This window comes from Lepus europaeus, chromosome 5, assembly GCF_033115175.1.
Source record: "Lepus europaeus isolate LE1 chromosome 5, mLepTim1.pri, whole genome shotgun sequence".
Classification (NCBI taxonomy): Eukaryota; Metazoa; Chordata; class Mammalia; order Lagomorpha; family Leporidae; genus Lepus; species Lepus europaeus.
In genome coordinates this window covers 44171527-44193262 of record NC_084831.1, presented here as the reverse complement: position 1 = coordinate 44193262, position 21736 = coordinate 44171527, and the positions used below count along the sequence as shown (strand labels likewise).

The 21736-nt window shown below is 48.5% G+C and overlaps 1 protein-coding gene across 1 annotated transcript; it reads left to right on the top strand.

The window, feature by feature from the left end:
- The first annotated feature begins 648 nt into the window (after positions 1–648).
- On the top strand, positions 649–20988 carry LOC133759788 (cytochrome c oxidase assembly factor 7). Its single transcript, XM_062191345.1, has 3 exons — positions 649–777; positions 3540–3680; positions 17265–20988. The coding sequence occupies exons 1-3, from the start codon at positions 672–674 to the stop codon at positions 17711–17713; spliced, it is 696 nt and encodes a 231-aa protein (XP_062047329.1). The 5' UTR covers positions 649–671; the 3' UTR covers positions 17714–20988.
- Positions 20989–21736: the final 748 nt, after the last annotated feature.

The following is a 21736-nucleotide window of genomic DNA, read 5'->3' as shown; positions in this document are numbered from 1 at the left end:
ACGAAATGAGTCAATTAGCACAGAGTATCAAAACAGAGCCTGGGGCAAAGTTCAGCAGGGTTTAAGCATGATCTACCGTAACAGCGACATTGCTGCAAACTGTCGCTGCTGCATTTCAGGCAGCACCTCCCAGGGCCAGTCATTCCTTAGGTCAGTCATGCCGATGGCCGGGAGGAAGGTAGAGAGATGAACCAGACTTCCCACTGCACCGTCCAGCCACACCCCACACCTAGCAAGCGCTCAAAGCGGGAACAGAATGAACGAACTAATGTGTTCTCACTAAACTGCAAGCTCTGTGAAGGCAGGGACCCTACTCCCCAGCTAGAACCAAGCACCAGGGGAGGCATTCAGTAGGCGCTTAGGGATTAGCAAACTAATGAAAGGATGGACGGATGCATACATGACTGTCGGCAGAAAACCACTAAGGCTGCAAAGCAGGAACAGCTGGAGCTGCAGAAAAACCGTCACTAGCTTTAGGAACAGAGCTAGAGTAGAGAACCGGACAGGACAGCCGAGACTTTAACAGCGCGAGCACTGCCGGGAAGCCGCGGTTCACGGCATGGGGCTTGGAGGCCCGCCACGCCACGCCACGCCCACGCCACGCCCCCCCGCCGGCTCACGTGACCGCGGGGCGGGGCGCCGGGCCGACCCGGGCTGGGAGCGCCGGAGCCATGGCCGGCTTGGTGGACTTCCAGGATGAGGAGCAGGTCAAGTCGTTTTTAGAGAACATGGAGGTGGAGTGCAACTACCAGTGCTACCGCGAGAAGGACCCGGACGGTGAGGGGACACGGGGGGCGGGGCTCGGGTGAGAGACCTCTGAGGGGGGCCGGGGGGCCGAGGGCGCACACTGAGCACACGTGGGGCGCTCGCGACCTTGCGGGTTTGCTGGGCTCGCGCGGGGTGGGAGCGAATGCCCCGCGGGGACCGAGGCCGGGGCGGGAAGGAGGGGGGTGCCTGGGCGCTGGGGAGGGAGTGAAGGGTAGGACACGGCAGGGAAGAGATCAGATTCTCTGTCCTCAACGAGCTTACGATCCGGTGTGGGGAGTCAGACAGTAAGCATAAGGAAACACGTGAAGGAGTGTGGTGGACAGTGACGCGTGCTGTGGGAAGAAGCACCGGGTATCAGGAGTTCAGGAGGGTAAATCGAGTGGTAGAAGGAAGCACTGGGAAAGTGACATTGCATCAAGCTTGGAGAAGGAAGTGTATCCTGCAGTTCTGTGCCGGGCAGAGCTAACAGGACAAGGCCTCCAGAAGGTGGCCGAATTTGACGGGGCAAGAGGTGGTTACCCAGCACAGCCAGTACCTGAGGTGTTTTTTTCTTCTCACTTTTTTTTTTAAAGGCAAAAAAAAAAAAAGACACAGCTGTGCCTTCTAATAGCTTGAAGTCTGGTTTCCAGAACAGGACATAGCTACTTCTTTTTTAAAAAGACCTACTTATTTGAAGGGCAGAAGGCACGTGTTGGCAGGAGCCCAAGCAGCTGGGCCATCACCGGCTGCCTCCCAGGTGCATTAGCAGGAGGGTGGATGGGAAGCATTGAGTTGCATGTGTCCCAAGCTGTAGCTTAACCTGCTGTACCACAACACCCATCCGACTTTTTTTATTTATTTATTTATTTTTTTGACAGGCAGAGTTAGACAGTGAGAGAGAGAGAGAGAGAGACAGAGAGAAAGGTCTTCCTTTTGCCGTTGGTTCACCCCCAAAATGGCCGCAACAGCTGGTGCGCTGCGCTGATCTGAAGCCAGGAGCCAGGTGCTTCTCCTGGTCTCCCATGCGGGTGCAGGGCCCAAGCACTCGGGCCATCCTCCACTGCCTTCCCGGGCCACAGCAGAGAGCTGGACTGGAAGAGGAGCAACCGGGACAGAATCCAGTGCCCCGACCGGGACTAGAACCCGGGGTGCCAGAACCGCAGGCGGAGGATTAGCCTAGTGAGCTGCAGCACTGGCCAAATAAATAAATCTTAAAAAAAAAAAAAAAAAAAAAAGAAGCCAGCATTGTGGCGCAGCAGGTTAAACCGCCACCTTCAATGCTGGCATACATATGAGCATCCGTTCAAGTCCTGGTTGCTCCACTTCCAACCCAGATCCTTGCTAATATGCCTGGGAAAGTAGCAGAAGAACCCCCTGCCATCCTTGTGAAAGACCTAGATGGAGTTCTTAGCACTTGGCTTCAGCTTGGCCCAGCCCTGTCCCTTTCAGTCATTTGGGGACTGAACCGTGGATGGAAGATCGCTCTCTTTCTCCACCCCTACACTCCCCATAGCTGCCTTTCAAATCAATAAATAAATAATTTAAAAAATAAGAAAATGAATGAGAGATGATGTGTGGTGTCATTGGGGATGACGAGGAAGGGGAGAGGGAAGAGATGGTGAGGTTGGCCGGTGCCACGGCTCAATAGGCTAATCCTCCGCCTGCGGCGCCGGCACCCCGGGTTCTAATCCCTGTCAGGTCGCTGGATTCTGTCCGGATTGCTCCTCTTCCAGTCCAGCTCTCTGCTGTGGCCCGGGAGTGCAGTGGAGGATGGCCCAAGTGCCTGGGCCCTACACCCACATGGGAGACCAGTAGGAAGCACCTGGCTCCTGGCTTCGGATCGGCGCAGCGTGCCAGCCGTAGCGGCCATTTTGGGGGGTGAACCAATGGAAGGAAGACCTTTCTCTCTGTCTCTGTCTCTCTCTCTCTCACTGTCTAATTCTGCCTGTCAAAAAAAAAAAAAAAAAAGAGATGGTGAGGAAAGAGGCCTGCTAGGACTGGGAAGCTGTCAGGGGAGCCCATTCCCAGCTTCTTTGGTAATGGTCTTTTGTTTCCTTGGGCTGCTTGTTCTGAGCCCGGCTGAGGAGTAAGGGACCATCATTGTAGCATCTTTCTTGCTGCTTTGAAGGCTCTCCCATGAGCCCTTTGGCTTTTCTTTTGTTTTTCAAGACTTATTTATTTATTGTAAATGCAGAGTAGTTGATAGAGTAGGAGAGACAAGGTATCTTCTGTCTGCTGGTTCACTCCTCAAAAGCCTGCAATAGCTGAGTCTGGGCCAGGCAAAGCCCGGAGCCAGGAACTCCATCCAGGTCTCCCACGTGCGAGGCAGGAACCCAAGTACTTGGACCAGCATCCATTGCCACCTCAGCGCATTAGCAGGAAGCTGGATTGAAAGCATAGAGTAGCCAGGACTCCAACTGGCGCTCCAATGTGGGACGTAGATGTTCTAAGCGGCTTAACCCGCTGCACCATGATGCCTGCTCTGGGTTTTCACTTAGAACTTCACGAGATGTTCCAAAGCCTGGAATGTTTCAATCATGGAAGTTAGTTTGTCTTTGGACCTGGCTGGCAGGGAGCGGAAAGGCTGACGAGTGTGGGGCCGAGGTCTCCCCAGTCCATACATTGCTCAGTCCCTGGCTAGGGGTAGACAGTGCGTCTGTCAGAATGGCCCAATATCATCTGCTTTCTTTGCATTGAGGTCAGCTTGCCACATCTCAAGTAGAGGGACTGGTCTTAGACGAAAGTCTGCACAGTTACTCCAGACACGAACAGCTCTGGACCTCTCCTTGCAGGTTGCTATCGGCTGGTGGACTATTTGGAAGGGATCCGGAAGAATTTTGATGAGGCTGCCAAGGTGCTGAAGTTCAACTGTGAAGAATACAAGCACAGCGATAGCTGCTACAAACTGGGCTCCTATTATGTGACTGGGAAAGGTAAGGAGGGGCCTGCTTTTTTGGTGTTTGGTGTTGGTACCGGTGCTGTCATCACACCCAGGCCTCATGCTGAGCTCTCTTCACTGCGGGGCCCTCACAGGCACTGGGGAAGCATCTTGGAAGAAGATTTGGAGACAAGGGCTGGCAGAGTGGGGATGCAGTTTGCAGGGAGTAGGACTTGAGCCAGTGACCTTAACTCTTTGCCTCAGTGACATCATTTGTAAGATGGAACAAGTAGTACTTATTTTCTAGGGTTGTAACACATGCCTCAATAATGATTAATTCCCTTGCTTCTGGCTTTTCTCTTCATGCCTTAATAGCTGTCATCACTAGAGTAGTGTTTAATATTTTGTTGCTAAATTAACAGATTACCCACGCGGTGTCTGTGGGTCAGGAACTCAGGAGTGGTTTAGCTGGATGAGGTCACAGTCAACACGGTGGCCCGTGAGCCAGGGCTGCAGTCTTGAAGGCCTGACTGGAGTTGGAGTTTCCATCCCCAAGTTGACTCACTCACATGGCTCTTGGCAAAGGCTCTGCTCCTTGCCAGCTGTTAGCAGACCTCTGATCCTTAATTTTTTTTTCTTTAAGATTTATTTATTCATTTATTTGACAGGAAGAGTGACAGAGAGAGGGAGATCATCCAACTGTTGGTTCACTCCCCAAGTGGCCACAACCAGAGCTTGGCCAGACCTAAGCCAGGAGCTAGGATCTTCTTTCAAGTCTCCCATGTGGGTGACAAGGGCCCAAAAACTTGGGCCATCTTACACTGCTTTTCTCAGGCCATTAGCAGGGAGCTAGATCTGAAGGGGTGCAACCAGGACACAAACTATTGCCCATATGGGATGCTGGCATCCCAGGTGGTGGCTTTACTCAGTAAGCTACAATGCTGGCCCCACTTTTCCATATCTGTCTCATTCTCGGAGTTTATTAGAAGTCAGTCATGGGGCGGGCACTGTGGCATAGCAGGTTAAGCCACCGCCTGCAGTGCCAGCATCTCATATTGCCGCTGGTTCAAGTCTCAGCTGTGCCACCTCTAATCCAGCTCCCTGCTAATGCAGGGAAGGCAGCAGAGGATGGTTCAAGTGCTTGGGCCCCTGCACCTACATGGGAGACCCAGAAGGAGCCACTGGCTTCTGGCTCTGGCCTGGCCTAGACCTGGCCATTGCAATCATTTAGGGAGTGAACTAGTGGATGGAAGATCTCTCTCACTCTCTGTTTCTTATCCCTCTCTCTCTGTAACTCTGCCTTTCAAATAAAATAAATAAATCTTTAAAAACAAAAAAAGTGAGTTACCGGAGCCTGCTCTGGGTGTAGCAGGTTAAGCTGATGTCTGTAGTGCCAGCATCACTTACGGGCTCTGGTTCAAGTTCCAGCTGCTCTGCTTCCAATCCAGGTCCCTGCTAATGTGTCTGGGAAGACAGCGGAGGATGGCCCGGGTGCTTGAGCCCCTGCACTCACCTGGAAAACCCAGAAGCTCCTGGTTCCTGGCTTCAAGCTGGCCTAGCCCTGCCCATTGCAGCTTTTTGGGGACTGAACCAGCAGATGGAAGATCTCTCTTTCCTCCTCCCTGTCTGTAACTCTTTCAAATAAATAAATAAGTCTTTACAAAAAAAAAAAAAAGTGACTCACTGAGTCTAGTGCACACTACTAGGAAAGGCCTTACATTCCAGCCCTGCAAGGAGGGAACCCAAAGTATTTATGGGCATATTTTAAAACCGCCCAAGGAAGGACTATGTTAGCTGCTGTGTCGTGAGCTTCTCGAGGACCGAGGACACGATTTGTTGGTCTTTTGTTTCTCTGTTCCCAGTGCTCAGCCTGCTGGTTACTTCTGTGAAAGCTCCATGAAGAGGATGAAAAGAGGATGTCTTTTTTTTTTTTCCTTTTGAGAGGCAGAAAGAGACAAAGGGCTCCCATCTGCTGGGACTCACTCATCTGGGACTCACTCCTTGGATGTCTGCAATGGCTGAGCCTAGGCAAGGTGGAAGCCAGGAGCTGGTGACTCAATCCAGGTCTCCCATGTAGGTGGCAGGAAACCAGTTATTGAAGCCATCATTGCTGCCCGCCAGGGCCTACATGAGCAGGAATCTCGTCAGAGACAGGACTGGGTGTCAAATCTAGACACTCCAACGTGGGACATGAGTAGCCTAACTGGCTTCTGAACTGCTAGGCGTAGGCCTGCCCTGCAGATGTCCTTTTTTTTTTTTTTTTTTTGACAGGCAGAGTGGACAGTGAGAGAGAGAGACAGAGAAAAAGGTCTTCCTTTGCCGTTGGTTCACCCTCCAATGACCGCCGCGGCCGGCGCACTGCGCTGATCTGAAGCCAGGAGCCAGGTGCTTCTCCTGGTCTCCCATGTGGGTGCAGGGCCCAAGCACTTGGGCCATCCTCCACTGTCTTCCCGGTCCACAGCAGAGAGCTGGCCTGGAAGAGGGGCAACCGGGACAGAATCTGGCGCCCCGACCGGGACTAGAACCCGGTGTGCCGGCGCCGCAGGCAGAGGATTAGCCTAGTGAGCTGCGGCGCCGGCCGCCAATGTCCTTCTGATTCTCTGAAGCTGTGGATTTCTTCTTCATGGACTTGGCATCTGTAGTAGTATTTATTTTATTATGTTTTTAATACTTTTTAAAGATTTATTTATTTATTTCTAAGTCTGAGTTACAGACAGAGAGAGGGAGAGACAGAGAGAAAAGTCTTCCATCTACCGGTTCACTCCCCAAATGACCGCAATGGCTGGAGCTGGGCCTGTGCAAAGCCAGGAGCCAGGAGCTTCTTCCGGGTCTTCCACAAGGGTGCATGGATCCAAACACTTGGGCCATCCTCCGTTCCTTTCTCAGGCCATAGCAGAGAGCAGCCGGGACTAGAACTGGTGTCCATATGAGATGCTGGCACTACAGGTGGAGACTTAATCTACTGTGCCACAACACTGGCTCCTTATTATTTCTTTAATTTTTTTTTCATCTGTTTGAAAGGCAGAGCAACAGGACACATGTGTGAGAGAGATTGATGTTCCACCTGCTGCTTCACTCATAAGTGCAGCAACCTGGGCTGGGCCGGGCCAAAAGCCAGGAGCCCAGAACTCTATACAGGTCTCCCATATAGGTAGCAGGAGCCCAAGCACTTAAGCCATTAACTGCGACCTCCCAGGCACGTTAGTAGGGAGCTGGTCAGAAGCAGAGGTGGGACTTGATCCCAGTCACTCCGATTCAGGATATAGGCATCCCAGCGGCAAATTAACCCACTGCATCAGGACGCCTGCCCCTCAAAATGAAGTAACTGAGATTATGTATACATTGTGAAGTGATTAGCACAATCAAGGTAACCTCTCCATCACCTCACAGTCATCTTTTGTGTGTGTGCTAAGAACATAAGATCTACTCTCTTCTCACTGTAGCCACCTTGCTGTTAGATCTCCAGGATTCGTACATCCAGCCTAACTGAAATTTTGTAAACTTTGGCCAGCATCTCTTCATTCTGCCCCCCTCACCATCCCCTAGATCCAACAACCACCTTATTTATTTATTTATTTATTTACTTTCTTTCTTATTTGAAACGCAGAGTTATAGAAACAGAGAGAAAAATCTTCCATTCGCTGGTTCACTCCTCAAATGGGCACAATGGCCAGAGCTGGGTCGATCTGGAGCCAGGAGCTTCTAATGGTCCTTCCACGTGGGTGCAGGGGCCCAGGAACTGGAGCCATCTTCCAGTGCTCTCCCAGGCACATTAGCAGGGAGCTGGATCAAAAGTGGAACAGCCAGAACTTGAACCAGCGCCCATATGGGACTCTGGAGCTGCAGATGGTGGCTTTACCCACTGCACCACAGCACCGGCTAGTGGCAATCACCTTTTAGTTCTCTGCTTCTATGATTTGATTGTTTTGGATTCTACATATAAACAAGATCATGTGATTCTCATCTTTTGGCACCTGGCTTATTTTACTTAGCATGTCTGTTCTCCGTAATGACATGAAGGTCATCCATGCTGTTGCAAATGACAGAATTTCCTTCTCTTTTTTTAAAAGACTAGTATTTCTTTGTATATAAACTTATCCATTCATCTGTCAACTAACACTTAGGTTGGTTCTGGAACTTAGGTTTTTTTTTTAAAGGTTTATTTATTTATTGAAAGAGTGACTGGGGCTGGTGTTGTGGCATAGCAGATAAAGCTGCTGCCTGCGTGCCAGCACCCCATATGGGTGCCGGTTCTTGTCCTGGCTACTCTGCTTCTGATCTGGCTCTCTGTTGATAGCCTGGGAAAAGCACTGGAGGAGGAGGGCCCAAGTGTCTGTGCCCCTGCTACCCACATGGGAGACCTGATTGAAGCTCCTGGTTTCAGCCTGGCCCAGCGGTGGCTGCTGGCATTCTGGGGAGTAAACCAGTGGATGCAAGATCACTCTCTCCTTCTCTCTTTCTCTCTGTATCTCTGACTTTCAAATAAATAAATAAATATATATATATATATTTTAAAGAAAGTTACCAGGTGGCAGTGGGAGGAAGATTGTTCATCATCCACTGGTTCATTTCAAAAATGGCTGCAACAGCTGGGCTTGGGCCAGGCTGGAGTCAGGGGCCAGGGGCCAGGGGCCAGGAACTCCATCTCGGTCTGAGTCAGGGACTCAAGTCCTTGAGGCATGCTCTGCTGCTTCCCGGCCACATTGGCAGGGAGCTGGATAGGAAGCAGAGCAGCTGGGTCTTACACTGGTGCTCTGATATGGGATGCGGGCATCCCAACAGCATCTTAACTGCTGTGCCGAGTGCCTGCCCCTTGAAATGTTTTTAATTTCCCTTTTCATTTCTTTTGGATGTATTGGTTGTTTAGGAGTCAGTTGTTTAATTTCCATGTATTTGTGGATTTCCCTACTGTGCCTGAGTTTTAGTTTCATTCTACTGTGTTCGGAAAAGATACTTGAGGTGATTTTAGTCTTCCTAAATTTGTTAGGACTTGTTTTGTGGCCTCACATATGATTTACCCTCGAGAATGCTCACCGTATGCTTGGAAAGAAAGTGTATTCCGTTGCTGTTGCGTGGAGTGTTCTGTACCTGTCGGGGGAGGTGCTTAGTTGTTCAAGCTTACTGCTTCCATATGAATTTTCTGTCTGGATGATCTGTCCATTGAAGCGGGGTACTGAAGTCCTCTACCTTTAATGCGTTGCTGTTCATTTCTCCTTCAGGTATGTTCACATTTGTTTACATGTTTAGAGGTACTCTCTCTGTAATTTATTTATTTGAAAGGCAGAGTGATGGGGGGTTTCAGTACCGAGAATGTGTTGTCGTCAGCGGGTGCTGTCATGGAGGAGGAGACACTGACACTGGAAGCACTGGGCAGGTGCTGTTTGGTGGAAATGGAATGGAATTATGCCCTAGGCAGAGAGATGGTGAGCTGTGTGCACAGAGTATTTAGAAAAAAACATTTAATACTCTATTTTTTTAAAAAAGATTTATTTTATATGAAAGGCAGAGTTACAGAGAGGCAGAGCAACACACAGGTCTTCCATCTGTTGGTTCATTCCCTAAATGGCCGCAATGGCTGGAGCTGAGCCGATTTGAAGCCAGGAGCCTGGAGCTTCTTCCGGGTCTCCCACACAGGTAGCATTACCTGCTACCCCACAGCGCTGGCCCCTACTCTATTAAGATGACCTTATAAATAAATTTCTCCAAGTGTTTAAACTGGAATGGTCATGGAAGCTCCCATTAGCTGATCTTTGCTGCTCAGGTCCTTTGGGATTACTTAGCAGACCATGAACTTTCCCTGACTAAAAAGCAATACTGGGGGCTGGCGCTGTGGCGTAGTGGGTAAGGTCGCTGCCTATAGTGCCAGCATACCATATAGGCACCGGTTAGAGTCCCCGCTGCTCCACTTCCGATATGGATCTCTGCTGTGGTCTGGGAAAACAGTGGAAGATGGCCCAAGTCCTTGGGCCCCTGCACCCACATGGGAGACCCGGAAGAAGCTCCTGGCTTCGGATCGGCGTAGCTCTGGCCATTGCGGACAATTGGGAAGTGAACCAGCAGATGGAAGACCTCTCTCTCTCTCTCTCTCTCTTTTTTTTTCTCTCTCTCTCCCTCTCCTTCTCTCTCTGACTTTCAAATAAATAGGTAAATATTTAAAAGAAAAAAGGCAATACTGGTGACTCCTCCTGCCTGCTTCCAAGCCAAAGCATTTTTCATGTATTTTGCTTTTGCATTCTCTTCCTAAAAATATTCCCAGGTTTTTTTTTTTTTTTTTTTTTTTTTTTTAAGATTTATTTAATTAGTTGGCGCCGCAGCTCAATAGGCTAATCCTCCGCCTGCGGCGCTGGCACCCTGGGTTCTAGTCCCAGTCCGGGCGCCAGATTCTGTCCCGGTTGCTCCTCTTTTAGTCTAGCTCTCTGCTGTGGCCCAGGAGTGCAGTGGAGGATAGCTCAAGTCCTTGGGCCCTGCACCCGCATGGGAGACCAGGAGAAGCACCTGGCTCCTGGCTTCAGATCAGCGCAGCATGGTGCGCTGGCCGCAGCAGCCATTAAGGGGTAAACCAGTGGAGAAAGGAAGACCTTTCTGTCTCTCTCACTGTCCACTCTGCCTGTCAAAAAAAAAAAAAAAAAGATTTATTTAATTATTTGAAAGGCAGAGTTACAGACACAGAGAGAGAAAGGTCTTCCATCCACTGGTTCACTCCCCAGATGGCTGCAATAGCTGGAACTGGGCTGACTTGAAGCCAGGAGCCAGAAGCAGCATCTGGGTCTCCTACACAAGTGCAGGGTCCAAGCACTTGGGCTGTCTTCCACTGCTTTCCCAGGCCATAGCAGAGAGCTGGAGGAGCAGCCAAGACTTGAACTGGCATCCACTTGGGATGCCGGCAGCACACGTGGAAGGTTAACCTACTATGCCATAGCAGTGTTCCCCATCCCTGTACCCTTAAAACAAATTTTTTAAAGATTTTATGTATTTACTTGAAAGAGTGACAGAGAGGGAGATATACACACAGAGAAAGAGAGAGGTCTTCCACCTGCTGGTTCATTCCCCAAATGCACATAGCAGCTGGGTGTGTCCCAGAAGCCAGGAACCAACCCCAGTTGGTTCTCCCACATGAGTGGCAGGGGCCCACGTACTTGGGCCATCATTTACTGACTCCCAGGCACGTTAGCAGGGAGCTGGATCGGAAGCACTGAGTAGCACTTGAACGAGGACTTGAACCAGGCACTGTGATGCAGGATGTGGGTATCCTAAGCAGCAGCTTTATCCACTGCTCCACAATGCCCAGCTCGATGATGAGAATTCCAAACATACATACATATGGATATTTAAATATGAGAGCCCTAGAGAGGGAGAGAGAAAGCTCTTCCATCAACTAGTTTACTCCCCAAATGCCCATAAAGCCTAGGGCGGAGCCAGGGCCAGAGCTGAGAGCCAGGAATTCCATCTAGGTTTCCCATGTGGGTGGCAGAAATCCACAGCTCGAGCTGTGGTGTAGTGGGTAAAGCTGCTGTCTGCAGTGCCGGAATCCTATATGGGTGCCGTTTTGAGTCCCGGTTGCTCCACTTCTGAGCCAGCTCTCTGCTATGGCCTGGGAAACAGTAGAAGATGGCCCAAGTCCTTGGGCCCCTGCACCCGCGTGGGAGACCTGGAAGAAGCTCCTTGCTCTTGGCTTCAGATTGGTACAGCTCCGGCTGTTGCAGCCAACTGGGGAGTGAACCAGCGGATGAAAGACACTCTCTCTCTCTCTCTCTCTCTGCCTCTCTTCTCTCTATGTAACTCTGACTTTCAAATAAATTAATTTTTTAAAAAAGAGAGAAATCCAGTTACTTGAGTCATCACCCCTGACTCTTAAAGTCCGTATTAGCAGGAAAGTAGAGTCAGGAGCCAGAGCTGGGAATTGAACCCAGGCACTCCAGTGTGAGATGTGAGCATTTTTTTTTTTTTTTTTAGATTTTATTATTTATTTTTAAAGATTATTTTTATTTGAAAGGCAGAGTTACAGAGAAGGAGAAGCAGAGGCAGAGAGAGAAAAGTCTTCTATCTGCCGGTTCACTCCCCAGATGGCTGCAAAGGCCAGAGCTGGGCCAGGCCAAAGTCAGGAGCCAGGAGCTTCATTCATGTCTCCTATGTGGGTGCAGGGGCCCAAGCACTTGGGCCATCTTCCGCTGCTTTCCCAGGTGCATTAGCAGGGAGCTGGATGGCAAGTGGAACAGCTGGGACATGAACCAGCACCCATATGGGATGCTGGTGCTGCAGGCAGTGGTACTACTTACTGTGCCACAATGCCCACCTCACACTCAAGTATTTTTAAGTGGACATAGTAATATGTTTATGGGTTTATGTAAAAGACCTAACGAATGAACAGATAAGGAATCTCAATAGAGAAATTAAAACTATTAAAAAAAAAACAAATGAAATTCCAGAATTGAAAAACATATTTGAGGTAAAAAAATTAACTGGACAGACTTAACAGCAAATTAGACATTTGAAAAGAAAAAGAATTCCGTGAACTTGAAAGATCAATGAACTTGATGAGAAAGCTATATATATTATCTAAACTCAAATTGAGGGGAAACATTGCTGAAGGCGGGGGACAAGAAGAACAACAGAGCCTCAAACTGAGGTTCCATATCCGTCAGCCTAACAGAAGCAAGAGATGCTGGAACAGAAAACACGTTCGGGGGCCGGCGCAGTGCCACACTAGGTTAATCCTCCGCCTGCGGTGCCGGCATCCCATATGGGCGCCGGATTCTGTCCCGGTTGCTCCTCTTCCAGTCCAGCTCTCTGCTGTGGCCTGGGAAAGCAGTGGAGGATGGCCCAAGTGCTTGGGCCCTGCACCCGCATGGGAGACCAGGAAGAATAGCACCTGGCTCCTGGCTTCTGATCAGCACAGCTCTGGCCATTGCAGCCAATTGGGGAGTGAACCAATGGAAGGAAGACCTTTCTCTCTGTCTCTCTCACTGCTGTAACTCTACCTGTCAAATAAAAAAAAAAAAAAAAAAAAAAAACAAAAAAAAAAAACACGTTCACAGAGATAACAGTGGAAATTTTCTAAATTTGATGAAAAAAATCCCACAGATCCATAAAACTCAGCAAATGCAACCAAGATGACCGAAGAAAGAGAAGAATCTAAGAACAGAGAGAGAAGGAAGGTACACTCTGGGGTACAATGGTCTTGGTGACCATGGACTTCTCACCAGCAGCAGTGGGAGCCAGAAACTGAAAGACCTGTCAAAGTTGCATTAAAGTGAATTATTTATTACTTAATATAACTTGAACTAAAATGAAGTTAAACTGAAGGTGAAAAATTCATTTTTAGAAAGAGCTGAGAGAAGTGAGTCACTAGCCAGATTACACCCCAAGAAATACTAAAGCAAATTGTTTAGGCAGAGGGAAAATTACAACAGATGGAAACTAGGATTCGTCCTAGAGGATAAAGAGCATTGATTATGCGTGTATATTTAAGACTTTCACCTAGGTTTTTAATGTCTTCAAAAGACTGTTTAAAGCAAACATCAGAGCGTGCTGTGAGCATACAAGATGCAGAGAAGTAAAGCAGAATGCATGGCGGCCTAGCACAAAGACTGGGACCGCGGAGGATGGAAGGACACCTTAGGAGGCTTTCCCATGGTGTGTGAAACGCTGTAATAGTAACTCACGGTAGATTGTGCTAAGTTATGGGCACAGATAATTGGCAGATAAACCTTTATAAAACAGGAGGTGTGACTAAAAAGCTGTTGAGGGAAATAAAGTAGAATGTTAGAAACAATGTAATTCAAAACAAGTCTGGAAAAGGGAAAAAAAGAACAAAATCATTTGGGACAAATCGGAAAAGGTAAGATTGTAGACATAAACCTAGCTTGAGATCACTAATATTATATTAAATGTAAGTACACACTCCAATCAAAGGCAGAGATCATCAGGATAGATATAAACGCAAAGACCCAACTATATACTATTTAAATATAAAGGTGCCAGGAATACATTATCAAAATGGATAGAACTCTGGAGATGGAGAATCAATGAGCTCTTCTAGAAAAATCTGTGAATCAAAAACAATTCACGAGAGGAGCATTTTGTCTAGTGGTTAATATACTGATTATAGATGCCCTTGATGGGGCTGTGGTACAGGCATGTAAGCCCCAGCTTGGGACACTGCACTCCGCATCAGAGTGCTGGATCAAGTCCTGGCTGCTTCACTTCCAATCCAGCTCCCTGCTAATGTGCCTAAAAAAGCAGTGAAAGATGGCCCCAAAACTTGGGTCCCTGCCTCCCATGTGGGAGATCTGGCTGGAGCTCCTGGCTCCTGGCTTCAGCCTGGCCCAGCCCCAGCTGTTGGCAGCCATTGTGGAGTGGATGGAAGATCTGTGTTTCTCCCTTTCTCTGCCACTCTGCCTTTCAAATAAATAAATTGTCCTTGTCCCACACTGGAGTGCCTGGGTTTGATTTTCAGCTCTAGCTCCTAGTTCAGCTTCCTGGCAATGCAGAGGCATTCAGGAGGCAGCAGGTCAATGGCTCAAGTATTTGGGGCCCCACCACCCACACGGGAGGCCTGGATTGAGTTCTTTCCTCTCAGCTTGGGCCCCCGTGCAGCCCCAACCATTGTGGGCATTTGGGGATTGAACCAGTGCATGGGAGCTCTCTCTGTCTATCTCTGTCTCTCACTTTTTCTCTCTGCCTCAAATTTTAAAAGTGGGGAATGGAGAAGCTTTTATAGAAAAATTAGTGATGAGCAGAATCCATTTAGGTTGAATATTGGGCTAATTAAGATTACTGAATAGGTAGAATATAAATTATATACACCTTTAGCGTGGGCACTTGACGTGATGTTTGAGCTACTGCTTGGGACACCTGAATCCCATATTGGGGTACCTGGTTTGAGCTGGGGCTCTGCTCCTGACTCTAGCTTCCTGCTAATGCAGACCTGGGAGGCAGCAGGTGATGACTCAAGTACCCAGTTTGAATTCCGGGCTCTTAACTTCAGCTTGGCCCAGCCCTAGTTGAAGTTGCAAACAGAGGGAGAATAAACCAGCAGATGGGACATATCGCTCTCAAATAAATAAAAATTCAAAAAAATAAACAAACCTTTCTGGCATAAAAACATAACTATAACATTTGCCATGGTTATTATGTGCTAGGCTTTTTTTTTTTTTTAAGGTTTATTTATTTATTTGAAAGTCAAAGTTACACAGAGAGAAGGAGAGGAAGAGAGAGAGAGGTCTTCCATCCGCTAGTTCACTCCCCAATTGGCTGCAATGGCCAGCGCTGTGCTGATCCAAAGCCAGGAGCCAGGAGCTTCTTCCGGGTCTCCCACCTAGGTGCAGGGGCCCAAGGAGCTGGGCCATCTTCTACTGCTTTCCAAGGCCATAGCAGAGAGCCGGATCAGAAGTGGAGCTGCCGGGAATCGAACTGGCACCCATATAAGATGCTGGCACTGCAGGTTGAGGCTTTGCCCACTACGCCACAGTACCGGCCCCATACTAGTCTCTTTGTAAGGATATACTCAGGCTCCCAATATATAAAATATGTGCTGTTAACTCTTGTATTGAGAGGGGGAGAGAGATGTCTTCCATCTGCTGGTTCACTCCCCAAATGGCCACAACAGCTGGGGCTGGGCTGATTCAAAGCCAGGAACCAGGAGCTTCTTCTGGGTCTCCCACACAGGTGCAGGGGCTCAAGTATTTGGGCCATCTTCTGCTGCTTTCCTAGACCATAAGCAGAGAGCTGGATCGGAAGTAGAGCAGCCGGGGCTCAAACAGGCACCCATATGGGATGCTGGCGCCACAGGTGGAGACTTGACCTACTATGCCACAGCGCTGGTCCCAATTCTAGCCTTTTAATATTTTTCTGATTTCCTTTAGAGACTCATTAAGGAAATTTCTCTGTGGTGCAGAAATACTAATTTGTGAGTCAGCATTTTCTTTGTTTCACTTCACTTTTGATTTTCTTCAGATAGATCCAAGTAAAGTCAAAGTGAAATTCTGTATTTACAACTAACATACGTGATCCAGTTTACAAAATATTTCCAATATCCATTCTGCTGGCAGCACTTCATGTAAACACGTGCTGTGGAGGTGGCTGGAATGGGGCTCACCACATGATGATGATAATTTCTTTTTTTTTTTTTTTTTTTTTTTGACAGGCAGAGTGAATAGTGAGAGAGAGAGACAGAGAGAAAGGTCTTCCTTTTTGCCGTTGGTTCACCCTCCAATGGCCGCTGCGGCCGGCGCATCGTGCTGATCCGAAGCCAGGAGCCAGGTGCTTCTCCTGGTCTCCCATGGGGTGCAGGGCCCAAGCACCTGGGCCATCCTCCACTGCCTTCCCGGGCCATAGCAGAGAGCTGGCCTGGAAGAGGGGCAACCGGGATAGAATCCAGCGCCCCAACCGGGACTAGAACCCAATGTGCCAGCGCCGCAAGGCAGAGGATTAGCCTGTTAAGCCACGGCACCGGCCGATGATGATGATTTCTAAGTGGTGGATTTGGAATGTTTACCTTAAAGAATGATGTTAGAGTGTTTGTGGTTTTTGAGAATGAGAGATGGCACATGGAGGTTTTATTATTTAAGAGACAGAGACAGGCAGAGAGAGCTCTCAGCCTTCAGTTCATTTCCTCAATGCCCTCAGCGGCTGGGGCTGGGCCAGGCCAAAGTCAGGACCTGTTTGGGTCTTCCACTTGGGTGACAGGGACCCAAGTACATCAGCCATCACCTGCTGCCTCCCAGGGTACCCATTAACAAGAAGCTGAAATCAGGCTGTACAAGGACTCTGATGTGGAAGGCACGAATCCCAAGTAGCATCTTAGCTTATATTTGAGATCATCTCTAGAGACCATAAGTGGCACAATGGCTTAACTTAACAGCTTGTGATGCCAGCATCCCAAAATCACTGTGCTGGTTCGAGTCCCAGCTTCTTGGCTTCTGATCCAGCTTCTTGCTAATGCAACTGGGAAGGCAACAGAATGTGCCCCAAGTGCTTGGCTCCCAGCCACCCACATGGAGTCTAGGGTGGAGTTCCTGGTTCCTGGCTCCAGCCTGACTCAGATCTGCCTGGCTGCAGTCATTTGGGGAGTAAACCAGCAGATAGAAGATCTCTTCCTCTCCCTCTGTTACTCTGCCTTGAAATAAGTAAATCTCTAAATCTTCTCTAGATTACTTATGATATCTAATGCTCTGTAAATGCTATGGTTGTTACACTGTGCTGTTTAAGGGGTTATACGAAGGGGAAATAAAATCTGTATACGTTCAGTACAGGCACAGTTTTTTTTCTGAATATTTATAGTCTGTAGTTGGTTGAATTCATGGATGTGGAACCCAGAGAGGTAGCTGAGTTTAAATTAGCAAACATGTAATAAAGTGCTTGTGAGATGCTGTATTAATGCTGTAAACCCATGAGGTGGATATTGTTATCATTCTCAGTTTTTACCTCCCTTACCTGTTTTGGGCTTCCTCATAAGTGATCATTTGAACAAAATACCCCGTGACTGAAAAGGCCGGAGGGTCTGAGGACTGCGCCTCCCTTTTGTGCTGCCTTGGCTCACGGAGTCTGGATCTTCAGGAGCTGTCCCCTGACTTTGGCCTGAGACGTTTAGGTTCCTCCCTGGCTTCAGTTTACTTTTCCTTTGCTCTCCTTCTCTGAGGTGGACTGACGCAGGACCTGCGAGCTGCCTCCAGCTGCTTTCTGATGGCGTGTGAGAAGCCTGGGAAGAAGTCTGTGGAAGCATGTCACAACGTCGGTCTCCTGGCACACGATGGACAGGTCAACGAGGATGGCCAGCCTGACCTGGGCAAGGCCAGGGACTACTACACGAGGGCCTGTGACGGTGGCTACGCCGCCAGCTGCTTCAACCTCAGTGCCATGTTCTTGCAGGGCGCCCCTGGCTTCCCTAAGGACATGGGCCTGGCGTGTAAATACTCGCTGAAAGCCTGCGACCTGGGTCACGTCTGGGCCTGTGCCAATGCCAGCCGCATGTACAAGCTGGGGGATGGGGTCGATAAGGACGAGGCCAAGGCCGAGCTGCTAAGAGACCGGGCCCGGCAGCTGCACAAAGAACAGCAGAAAAACGTCCAGCCCCTAACTTTTGGGTAATGTGGCCCAGCCTCCCTGCCAGATGACAGACAGCTTGAGGCCAGCACCTCCTGTTTCTGAGCCTGATGAGGCCTTGAAGGTCACCCTACTGGAGCGGGAAGACTTGGGACTTGATATCAGTAACTCTGTCTACATAGATTCATTGCCCCAGAGTGGCATCTACTGGATTGGAGCCTGCGATGTTTATTTCAGTCACTATTGCTTTATCTGTGAAGACACACATATTAGGGGATCTTGGTTTTCAATCTCTTGCAGCTCTGAAAAATAGGAGCCCAAAAAAGAGCCATAAAGATTGGGGTGGGGTGGGAGGAGGGGAACAGTGGCAGGTGGTTGGGAAAATTAGCAGCCACAGGGCCCAAGGGAATCAGCAGTGTCATTGTCAGTCGTGTTATTATTTTAGTCAGGAGGGTGTGAAAATCAGAAAAGGGGCCGGTGTTGTGGTATAGTGGGTAAACCACCTGCAGTGCTGGAAGCCCTTATGGGTGCTGGTTCAAGTCCCGGCTGCTCCACTTCCAGCTCCCTGCTGATGTGCCTGGGAAGGCAGTGGAAGATGGCCCAAATGCAAGTGTCCTAGTACCACGTGGGAGACTGGGAAGAATAATGATTGGTGTGGATATGCTTTTTGCCCCGAGTGGCAGATCTTTGAATTCATAGGGAGTGTCCAGCTTAATGGATGATATCCTTCAGGTTGCTGAAGAAGATGAAACCCAGCCTCTTCTTCCCATGATGCATTTGGTTAAAAATTAGCATCTCCAGCGCTTGGCTGGCCCTGCTCAGCATCTGGAGGGAGCAGATCCCCAAGGCAGCTGTAGCTGGGATTTGCAAGCAAGGACTTGGTGACATATTTTGTCCCCTGGGACTAAAGCTTTTTTTTCCTTCTGATTTTCAAGCCCTTCCAATTAAAATAACAATCTCTGTGAATAAACTTATCTGACAGATTTATAGTTTGTATTATTAGCATTCTCTCCAGGTTCCAGGTAGAGTTTTCTTTGTGGTGGGTATGGCTTTCCTGTTAAGAAAATTTGCTTTTTTGGTTTTCCCCCTAACTTGTCACCAGGGGGCGAGCTTGTCATTTTCCTGCTGATAGTGGGACCATTATATCAATCAGCTCCTACTTTGAGCTTCTGGTTTTTCAGCTGTTCTACCAGGAAATCTTGCTGGGTGAGGGTTTTTAAGCACAGTCGGCTAGCTTCTTCATTTGGTAAAGGAGAGAGACTTTCCCAGGTACATAAAGGAGGTGATAAAAGGAATAAAGCTTTTTTAAAAAATGTAAAGTAGCTTTTGGTGTGCTTAAAATAAACTGTAGACTATAAACACTGAAAAGGTGTTCAACATCAGCAATCATTTGATAAAAGTGAATCAAAACCACAGTAAACCCTTAAAATGCAACAATAATAAAACAACCTAATTTAACAATAATAATACAACCTAATTTAATAATAAAACAACCTAATTTAACAATGGGCCAGTGAAGCAGGCGTTGTGGTGCTGTAGGTTAAGCCACTGCTTGTGATGCCTGTATCTCATACTGGAATGCTGGTTCGAGTCCCAGCTACTCCACTTCCAATCCAACTTCTTGCTAATGTGCCTGAGAAGTCTCAGATGGTGGCTCAAGTACTTGTGTACCTGCCACCCAAGCAGGAGACCTGATGGAGTTCTAGGCTCCTGGCTTTTGCCTGGCCCAACCCCAACTATTGCCATCAACTGATGGGTGAACCAGCAGATGGAAGATTTCTGACTCTCCCTGTTTCTGACACAAATAAGTAAATAAATAAATCTTTTTAAAAATGTGCCAGGAATGAGCATTTGACCTAGCAGTTAAACCATCAGTTAGGACACCCACATCCCGTGTCGGAGTGCCTGAAATCGATACATGTCTCCAGCTCACGATCCCAGCATTCTGCTAATGCAGCCCAAAGAGACAGCAGTGATGATTCAGATAACTGGGTTCCTGTCACCCACATAGGAGACCTGGATTGATTGCCTGGCTCCTACCTTTAGCCCAGCCGCTGACTGTTGTGGGCATTAATTTTATTTTTATTTTTGTTGTGGGGCGATTAGAAAGTAAGTCGGGGTTGGGAGCTCTGTCTCTCAAAACATTTTTTAAAAGTGGGCCAAAGACCTTAACAGATACCTCACAAAGGAAGAAAGATAGCTGGCAAATAAGCACATGACAAGATCCCCCATATAACATGTCCGCAGGGAAGGGCAAGTTAGCAAGTCTGCTGTACAGCCAGCCATCTGGAAGCTGAAATCCAGAACACTGGCATCAAATCCAGGTAAGCTATGGAGCAGCAGGAACCTTCACTGTTGCAAGAACGCAAGCTAGTACAGCCACGTCGGGAGAGTGGTTTCTACACATGCTCTTACCGTTGGGTCCTGCAGTCCTGCTCCTCGGTATTTCCCCAAAGCAACTGAAAATGTTCATACAAGAGCCAGCATGTGGATGCTTGCTGCGGTTCTATTTATCATTGCCGGAAAAAGCAACCATGATGTCCTTCAGTCGGTGGATGGATAAATAAACTGGTACAGCTGGACAGTGGAATACAACTCAGTGCTAAAGAAACGCACTGTCAGGCCATGAAAAGTGGTGAAGGCTCAGTAAATCAATAGTATCAAGTGGACAAAACCAATCTGGAAAGTCTACGTGTGTTACGTGTTTTGTGGTTACAACTCCATGACACTGGTATCTGTTCTAAAAAGGGTTAAACCTTGTGGACAGTGGAAAGATGAGGAGTTGGGAGGAAAGGACGAATTGTTGGAGCACAGAGGGTTTTTAGGGCACTGAATCTATGATACTATACTGGCGAATACCTGGCATTATGTATTTCTCCAAACCCCTAAATGTATGACACCAAGAGTGAGTGATAATGATGTGTCTGTGTAGGTTCACAAATTACATCAAGGACACCCTGTGGTGGGGGATGTGGATAGTAGGGGGCCATATATATGTGAAGGCAGGAGATACATGGGAGCTCAGTTTTGCCGTGAACGTGAGATTGCTGTAAAAATGAAAATCTGGGGACTGTATTGTGGCCCAGAGGGTTAAGCCACTGCCTGCAATGCCAGTGTTTCATTAGAGCATGGGGTTGAGTTCTGGCTACTCTGCTTCTGATACAGTTCCTTGCTAATGTGCCTGGGAAAGCAGCAGAAGATGACTCAAGTGCTTGGGCCCCTGCCATCCGCATGGGAGACCCAGATGGAGTTCTGAGCTCCTGACTTTGGCCTGGCCCAGCCCTGGTAACTGTGGCCATTTGGGGAATGAATCAGCAGATGAAAGATCTTTTTCTCTATCCTTGTTTATTGCTGTTTCAAAATAAATACTAAAAGCACTTTTTTTTTGTTTGTTTTGACAGTCAGAGTGGACAGTGAGAGAGACAGAGAGAAAGGTCTTCCTTTGCCGTTGGTTCACCCTCCAATGGCCGCCGCGGTTGGCGCGCTGCGGCCGGTGCACCGCGCTGATCCGATGGCAGGAGTCAGGTGCTTCTCCTGGTCTCCCATGGGGTGCAGGGCCCAAGCACTTGGGCCATCCTCCACTGCACTCCCTGGCCACAGCAGAGAGCTGGCCTGGAAAAGGGGCAACCGGGACAGAATCTGGTGCCCAGACCGGGACTAGAACCCAGTGTGCCGGCGCCGCTAGGTGGAGGATTAGCCTAGTGAGCCACGGCGCCGGCCCTAAAAGCACTTTTAAAAATCTATGCAAATAAAACCTCAGTGAGATACTACCTTAGACCCTATGGGGTGGCTGCCATTGAAACAAAGTTTTCAAGAATATAAAGAAATTGGAACCCTTGTGCACTGTTGGTATGAATTTAAAATCATGAAGTTTTGTGAGAAGCAGCGTGGCAGTTCCTCAAAAACTTAAAAATAGCATTGCCATCTGATCCAGCAGTTCCACTCCTGGGTGTATATCCAAGGTGAATGAAAGCAGAGTCTCCAAGAGGGATTTGTACATCCACGGTCACAGCAGCATTTCTCACGATAGCCAAAGGTGGAAGCCACCCAAGTGTCCATCAGTAGATG

Bases quoted from the DNA above. Each gene is read 5' to 3' on its own strand.
- LOC133759788 (XM_062191345.1), top strand. From the start codon at position 672: ATGGCCGGCTTGGTGGACTTCCAGGATGAGGAGCAGGTCAAGTCGTTT. The intron at 778-3,539 runs GTGAGGGGACAC...CTCTCCTTGCAG, and splicing joins CCGCGAGAAGGACCCGGACG to GTTGCTATCGGCTGGTGGAC. The intron at 3,681-17,264 runs GTAAGGAGGGGC...TCCTTCTCTGAG, and splicing joins CTATTATGTGACTGGGAAAG to GTGGACTGACGCAGGACCTG.